Genomic DNA, 8,680 nt, shown 5'->3' with positions numbered 1-8,680 from the left:
TGACCGGGGTAATAATATATCTGTAAAGTGCTTAGGCACATCGTTGGATCGATGTATTGAGCGCTATATAAACATGGGATATTATTATTATAATCAGTTTATAAAACCACCAGCGCAATCAGTTTCTAAAAAAAGTCTATACAATCAGCTGGCGTTGGTGGATTCACCAAGTCGAGGTCACATGGTGAAATCAAGGTTGACACTTTGACCTTGGTTGACATGGACGACGTGCGTCTGTTGACCTTTGCCCCTGCCCCAGCCTCCGGCCGTCACGGCGTATGTCCCAGGCTGGACTTGGATGTGAACATCTTCTGTTTTCTGCAGCTGGAAAAAAAAGAAAAAGAGAAAAATAATGCTACGGTCACAAAGGTTTGTACGAACGATAATTTCGTACGAATCTCCGTTTTTCCATCGTCTACCCAAATTTCCATTGTCTGATAATCATTCTTACGGTGTTCATAATGGAATTTGTGGCCGAGGCCTAACATTATCCATATTTGTCCATGTTGAATGCTTAAAAATTTGTCTTACTGAACCTACATTTTGGCCAATTTGGTGACTTTTTCAAGTTCGCCCAACCCATTACAGCCATCTTTGGTCAGGGGAAAGTTTTCCAATCATTATTATCATCTAAGGAGATTAGATGGGCTTTTTCTTTGTGAGAAGTTGTCCTGATGCTTGAAAATATAGACAAATTGACCACCCTCAACAAGAATTTTGGAGTAATTTTGGTAACTTTTTGGCCCAAAATGCAAATGTGTATTGATTTTTACCAAAATCAGGCCAAATTTGAGTCAGAATCAATTGGATGGAATTTTCAAAATCCAAATTCAATACAGAAAAGTCCACTGATATCAGGACATGTCAATCTCAATGAATTAATTTAAACAGTTTGGATCACTTTGGTCAATTTGATCGGTGGCTTGCGTTTTGCTGCGCTGCACCGGTTTAAATATATATAAAAACCTCTCATGGCATGCCAGTGGGGGCACTGTTTATAGTGAATCCACCCTATTGATTTCATTCCAAACAAACTCATGATGATATTGTAAGCCATTACGTTAGGAATGGGAAAGTCCACTTACAGGGTGTGTCGTCTTCCGGGGCTCTGTGTATCTCGGAGCATGAAATCTCCCACAATGCCGCTTGTCCAGTGCATTATGGGTAGACGCTGGAATGCTGGAGTAGTATCTCTGTCAAAAGGAATGACACAAGTTAGATGTTACAGAGGTAATACATGAGGATTTATAAAAACGTGAGAGAAATCGTTCACAATGGTATTAGTTTGTTCCTTTGTATTGCCTGTTTTGTGATTTAGTCATTCTGTGATGCAGTGAACCACTAGATTGGCCCATCAAGGCTCTCTGTGAGAGTCTGCTGTTTCAGCACATTATGTATGAAGTTTGCTGATGCTATTGTTCATGTTTTGCATCTTGTATTGAACAAAAATACAGGTTGCTTACTAACAAGCATACACATGCTTTCTTAGCATAGCATAACAAAAAAAAACTAAATCAAAGTGTAACATATTGTAAGAAGGGTCATGGATTCCCATCTAAAAGTACAAAACTTACCCTACATTGTCTGCTGCTTGAAGTCATATACTGCAGGATGCTGCCAAAGGCTTCATTTATAGTGGTGTAAGTCAGAGCATCCTGGAGAAATTGCAACAATGAAAAATGGAGATTTAAAAAAAGAATAATATTAATAAATACAAAAAAAATAGAAAAGCAACAACAGCAATATCTACAAAAAAATAATGTAAAGACAACCGATTAATAATGATAATGATAGTAACATTTTTATAGCGGTCGATGCCAATGTTTCTAAGCCCTGTACTATTATTACCTCGACATTAGCCGAGCATTAGGGGAATTTTTTTCCTACAGGGTACCCATTTTCATCACCTGGGTGGAGAGTGGCAAATGTTGATTGATAGGGACTTTTAGATTTGCGTGGACTGATACGTGTGACCTCCATTCAAGGCAGTGCATTAAAAGGACGTCGATCGTAGCAATCCCCATTGTCTTCATGCGAATCTAAGTCCCTAATGTCTTGCTGAAGGAAATTAGTGCCAAGGCGGGACTCATGACCGTGGGGCGTGAACCCTGTGATCCTCAGTGCAGTGATGTATCCACTAGACATCCTCCATACCTCTACAATATTTCATATTAGGTGCTACATGTATATACAATTAAATCTTTATTACTGACCTGAACAGGAGGGGTCCCCTGTTCTCTAGGTTCCGGCCAAGTGACCTCTCGCCTTCTCGCTCTCTCTAAGACCTGTTGTCCTTGGTGGTTCGCTCTGCACAGTGTGCAGGACATCCAGTCTTCAGCATGCTGTGTGTGAGAGAGAGAAAGAGACAATACACAGTGACAGAGAGAGGGGAGAGAGAGAGAGAGAGAGAGAGATAGGGAGAGAGACAATATATGAGTAATTACAGAGTAAAACATGGTAATTCTTAGGTGGAGGAGATTTGTAACCTCTCTGCTTTCAGTTCTATCCAAGACCTGCTGTACTTGGTGGTTTGCTTTACATAGTGTGTACGACATCAGTCATAATTGTGCTGAGAGAGAGAGAGAGAGAGATAGGGAGAGAAACAATATATGAGCTATTACAGAATCCAACACAGTAAGGGAGGGACGACGAAGCAACAACCTGTGAATTATTACACAATCAATTACAAGAATGGGGACAGAGAGAGAAGGAGAAGTAGAGAGTGAGAGAGGGGGGGGGGGGGGGACCTCTCTCCTTCTAGTTCTCTCTAAGACCTGCTGCATAGTGTGTAAGACATCCAGTCACAAGCCTGCCGTGAGAAAGAAAGAGAGATAGGAATAGGAAGAGAGAGACAGCGTTTAAGTGATGGATTACTGAATCAAACTTAGTAAGGGAGAAAGAGAGAGAGAGAGAGAGAGATTATAAAATCCCCTCCGCTGCTAATAATTTCAGACATTAATTCCCACAAGTTTGTTGTTCAGAATGCAAGAACTGCTGGCTTTAAAATAACAGTGATCAGACTGTGGAAATGAACTGCCTTAAATGTTGCATTCAGCTTCCTGTTGAACAGGAAGACGAGAGTGAAGTCATGTGCAGGGGTGATAGTGAGCACTTGAGGGCAATTCCACGGTAACGGAAGGACACTCAGACAAGATTTTTGAACTTCAGGTTCATACTAAAAGAACTGTTTTATTAGTATAAGATGTGAAACAGTATAGATATAATACCTATATAAGTGCCTTTAATTTTCACACAAAAAATTGTCATTATAGTTAAGTAGTTTAAGAATGTGCATATTAATTATCTCGGTAACGGAAGGACATAAAAATGGACATGGTTTTTCCAGTTAATTGGTGTTTATCCAAACTTTGTGAAGTTGATGAAGCTTCCCACTTGACTGAAACACATTTTGTTCCCCATAGTTTAATACATACTAATAAAACATTTCTTTTAGTATGAACCTGAAGTTCAAAAATCTTGTCTGAGTGTCCTTCCGTTACCGTGGAATTGCCCTTGAGTAAAACAAAAACAAGAGGATTTGGGGGAGGGGGGGGGGGGGGGGGGGGGGCATCTAACAACATTCCCCCTTTTTGAGTAAGCAAAATAGGGAAGAATAGAGAAAATCAGGTAAAAATCAGGAAAATCAGGATAAAATTGTAATAAAAAAAAAAATCAGGTAAAAAAAAAAAAAATCTATATATAATAATAATCAGGAAACTGATTTTAATTGGGTTTTTATCAGGCCTGCATGTGCCCGATTTTTGCTTTACAAAGAGAAAGACAGAGAGTACTATCAAATAACACATGGCGCAACGATGAGGCCCAAATTATTTCACAAATTTGTCTTGTTATTGTGGGTTTCTTCACTTCTACTTTAAAAAAAAATGAATAATAATGATAAATTATACTCACTGAGTGGTGGTTCATTATGTGATGGCTCTGGATTGCAGTTTCTTGAGATTTCACAACTGTATAAAATAACAGGATATAATATCAAAAATAATAATAATATTCAATTTTAATTTATTTCACATCTCTTTAAAAACACATCGGAATATATACAAACAAATCAGTATAAACTCAACAATATAAATATTTAAAAATTCATTGACATGGTACTGTGAATGAAGGGTGGTGGATGTGAGGGATGAACAAAGGCCATTTGCCTGTCAAGGCTGATTCCCTACATGTATATTACCACACTTCAAGAGAAATACATTAAAAAAAATAAACAACAACAACAATCAAACAAACAGATAATCTAACATAGCATAATCATCATGGTCATGCTCATGGTCGACACCTAAATTATTGCCCGCACCATCAAATAATCGGAAGCTGCACAGTACATGATGATACCCACTGAAGAGGAAAAGAAACGGTGCCATCCAATCATCAGTGATGAACAACTACTTACAGCCAGGCAGTAATAATCTTTTTAGATTGGTCAGCCTAACAACAACAACATAAAACACAACATATTAATCAAGCAGACAGTATAGTGGGAGGTTGTCTAATGTCTACCTTGATCCCTCCCCCCTGGAATCGACTGCCCCGGATCATCCGGAAAGCACCCACTCTAGACACTTGAAGATTTATTATGTATTTAACTGATTTTCCCAAGGTCTTTATACCTTGTATTGAGCGCAGTGAAACCAATAGACCAGTTCACGGTTAGCACATTACTGCAATGACCCCGAATATCCACAGATCTTAAAATCATGAAGAGGTCCCACTTTGTACATTTTGAAATAATCACTCCTACAGCGATGGAGGGGCTATAGAAATAGCCTTTGTTTCCCCTTTTCAAAGAATACTTCCACCTGTGTATCATGGAGTGTACTGAATGTGCATGAATGAATAATGTTACATAACTTTCATGAGCACGAATCCAGTATTTCGTCTCCGTTAATTTCAAAATTTGTTCTGCAATGACCTTTATCTGCTCATGCTCAGACTGCAACCGTGAACTGGCTTATTGTGTGAGAGCTCTATATAATAAAACAAACATATTATTACTATGATTATTATTAACAAAATGTGTTGTCTTCGTAATTTAATTAACACTCACACATACCTTTAAAGTCTTTGAAATATTTTTAGAATATTTGTGAAACCTTGAAGGTAGAGTGTTTGATTTTCTTTTTGAAGACTACATGTATTTGTCTGACGGGACAACTGCTCAATAAATACAATTTTGCTTTTTCATTGCCATGATAGGAGCTAAATGTTCATGTATGGACTATTCATGAAAACCTGAGTACAAATTGAGAAAAATCTAATTAAAGTATTTGTATTCACAAGACTTAATTTCATTTTTTTAAATCTACATGTATGACTATCATCTTTGTCAAAAATTGTTTGTGTGCACGAACACATTTGTGTGTAAATTCTATAGAGACGAAAAAGCAAGACCAATGCTTATGATGCATCAGGGATTCACTGCTTCCTCCTCGAGTGCCGAGCGCAGCAGTTCATGAGTGTCAGCGCAGACATCGCATTCTTTACGACTCTTCAGCCAGAGAATGAAGTTGTGTTTCCGCCTTAAAGCCTCCACATCATCACGTGAGCCCTTTTCGTTGTTCTTCGACAGCGCCAGTCATCATTTCCATTGCCATTGGATTATCGACGTCATTTCTATTTGTAATAATTGTAGAAAACTTATTTCATTCGCTGCATTTATTCATGTTAGGGAGGCCAATGCCCGGGCGTAAGGCTTCTACACTTACGATTTGTGCGCTCTTCGCCCACTTAAAAAAATTAGCAGAGGGAAAAAAATGATGTAAAAATAAAAATTGATGAAAATAAGAAAAAATATAATTATACATTTCACGACATACCTATAATCACGGATCTGTAACAGTCTTTCACCATTTGTTGACGATCTTGCAGATTTTGACGTATTTTAATCCAATAATTGTTGTAGCAGAAGACCATGACAGGCGCGCACAACCGACTAAGAAAATCCTAGAGGGCGTAGAGGTTTGCTCACTAAAAACCTTCTCATTGGCAGAAGGTAGACCCTAAAAATATGGGATCCGTTTTGAGTAAAGAACTTTTGATAGAGATCAACAATTCAGATGTTCACGATTGCCACTTCTAACAACTAGAAAATATAAAGAAAAAAGATTATATCTTTTTAAATACAGATTTTTACAAACTGAACATTCAAAAGTAGATAGAGTACAATGTTTCTGTCAATCTTGCGTTGGATTGAGCCCTATAGCTACATCCATCTCAAAATGAGAAGGAAAATTGTGAACAGTGACGTCATTGTTCGTGCCAAAAATAAAGGGTATTGGGACATATGTCTGAGCTCCGGTCAGATCATGCACAAAGCGTAGTCTTATTTATAGACTCTAGTACCTTATTCTCACAGCACTAGATACGAGTGTCGTGCAGTAATGTATGAGAAGCGTTAAAAAAGATATTTCAGTAAAAAAAAAAAAGTCTATGTGTCGTGAGCAGTCTATACTCCGATTGAGAATTGAAATGAAAGCCATGATTTGAAGGTGTGTGTTGTATGAGACATGGTTAGTGAGTGTGTATGTTACGTATAGCGAAAGGGAGAGAGAGAGAGAGTGAGAGAAATATTAGTACATGTACATGTACGTTGCATGGATATGCGCTATGCTGCGCTGCTGTCCTATTGTACTCCGTATTGTGTTCGCTGCAAGATGGATGTTAATTGGACCTCGTAACTTCTCGATCGTTGATAATGCAGTGTCAGATTGATCTTTACTCATGAGGAAGTACTATTGGATTTGGAATATCACCTTAAGGTAGGCCTACTTATTAATTTTAATTCTTTTCTAGGATTATATTGACTACAATCACGTAGATCTACGTTTTTTTTCTGTCAGTTCATGTTTTGTCCCTCCATGGCTCGATTTCAAGACTGCAGCTTGCAATGCAATTACCTAGCTGTGTCGGTGTGTGCGTCCGATTCAAGGCTAGCCGCTGATGATGAATGGAATTTCGGGCGAAGTTTTAAACTTGTTGTCCGGGCAATGACACGCCCAATCCCCTCGGGCCTGTCTAATTATCAACGTAATTTTGCGACATAAAATATAATTGATTCAAGGCTCTTACGTACGGATATGCGTAGAAGGAAGCTGGATAAAAAGAGCTGGGTATCTCCTATTTGATGGAACTTCTGGAGTCGGCAGATAGGTGAATTTTCTTAGTGAAAGAAAATACTTTCTTTTAATCTTTGTTTTATTATAAACAAATTAGAGTAAAGTACCCGGTAATCGGTCAGCTCCGGTTTTCGGCCAATTGGTTGGATACATGGTAAAATCACTTTAAAATACATCGCATAATAGCATAACACATATCCCACACATACCATACCATGCCAGTGTCACTGAAGAACCACATTTGCAATGAAAAATATATCCTAAAATATCACATTTTAGCGATGTAATCGGCGGTCCAGCTACCCAAATCTGAAAAATCGAGTTTCTTACGCGTGTATGTAAGAAATATGGGTACCATAAAATGAGCTTTATTTCAAGTATTTTTCAGATATAGAGCCCGATTTTGTGCTGGTCGCAAGCTCAAAAGTATCTCATCGCATGTATTAAATCAATGCAGCCGCACACCGCGACGCACACACGATATGTCTGTCTAATTCAGATTCCAACTTCCGATCACCGCTGTGCCTGTATTCGGCCAGGCGGGCACCCGGGAGCTCCGGCGTGGGATACCTGCTCCGCCCGCTTGTGCTATACATCAGCGCAGAAACGCACGGCGCGCGCGAGCGCTTCCTATTGACTTTGTACATGCGGCCGTAAACTGAAACGCTCGGCCGATAACCGGCTCCAAAACAGTGAAAATTGAAATGAATATTGTCATGGCAATTCGTGATTTTTTTGGGGGATTCTTTTTTTGTTTAAATAATAATAATATTTGCTTCATGATTTGAACAAGAAATGATAATAAATAGGAAGTAAAGAGTCCAATAAATAGGATTTTGTCTTAAGTGGCCGAAAACCGGGTACTTTACTCTAGTAATTAAAAAGTTAGATTTGGGCATTGGCCTCCCTATTCATGTAGTCTACATCTCATATAGTATTGGCCAAGTAATATCCGCAATTTTCATGTCATTCTTAATCTTATTGGTTCATTTATTTGCCCGAATACACTTGCTGTAAATCTAGACTAGACTAGTATTTCGATACTTTCTAGAATACTTTTCTAGTGAAGAATACCTCACTCAATAAAATTAAAATAACGAAAAGGGAATAGATCTAGGTCTAACGTTACAATTCGTCATGTTTTATTGTCTTTGCAACCTTGCTTCCTCGTATCTAAAATAAAAATAGTGTTATATTTAGTAATCAGTGAACACTCATTACAATCTTTATTTACAATCTCAATCCAATCACCTGCACACACACACACACACACACGCGCGCACACGCCCGTATCCGTAATTCTAAGAACTCGACAACAATCAGACATGATTTTCAGCACATGGGACTGAGGTCCTAAAAAAATGCGTAATGTTATGCAAGTTTTCTTGTGAATACGTGTATAGAATGCATTCCTGTCACCATTCCATTCCCGTTAAATGATTGTTTGCTCCAATCTCAGCATTTCGAAAACAATTGTCACATCTTTTTCTTACCCAAACACAATGCTTTGTCAAGTTTGAACTCAGCTCTGACCTGCCTGG

At 38.4% G+C, this 8,680-nt stretch overlaps 1 protein-coding gene across 1 annotated transcript; it reads right to left on the bottom strand.

Annotated features, from left to right (window-relative positions):
* On the bottom strand, positions 1–8,680 carry LOC593674 (A-kinase-interacting protein 1). The gene is made up of 6 exons (XM_030990913.1): positions 8,633–8,680; positions 3,913–3,968; positions 2,214–2,342; positions 1,575–1,655; positions 1,086–1,193; positions 1–324 (listed from the first exon to the last, which is right to left on the bottom strand). Exons 2-6 carry the CDS (start codon positions 3,925–3,927, stop codon positions 178–180), a joined length of 480 nt encoding a protein of 159 aa, XP_030846773.1. The 5' UTR covers positions 3,928–3,968; positions 8,633–8,680; the 3' UTR covers positions 1–177.

The sequence above is a fragment of the Strongylocentrotus purpuratus genome, unplaced genomic scaffold (genome assembly GCF_000002235.5).
Source record: "Strongylocentrotus purpuratus isolate Spur 01 unplaced genomic scaffold, Spur_5.0 spur5_contig_844, whole genome shotgun sequence".
NCBI lineage: Eukaryota > Metazoa > Echinodermata > Echinoidea > Camarodonta > Strongylocentrotidae > Strongylocentrotus > Strongylocentrotus purpuratus.
Note: the sequence above shows the minus strand (reverse complement) of the source record. Positions and strands in the feature narration are given on the sequence as shown.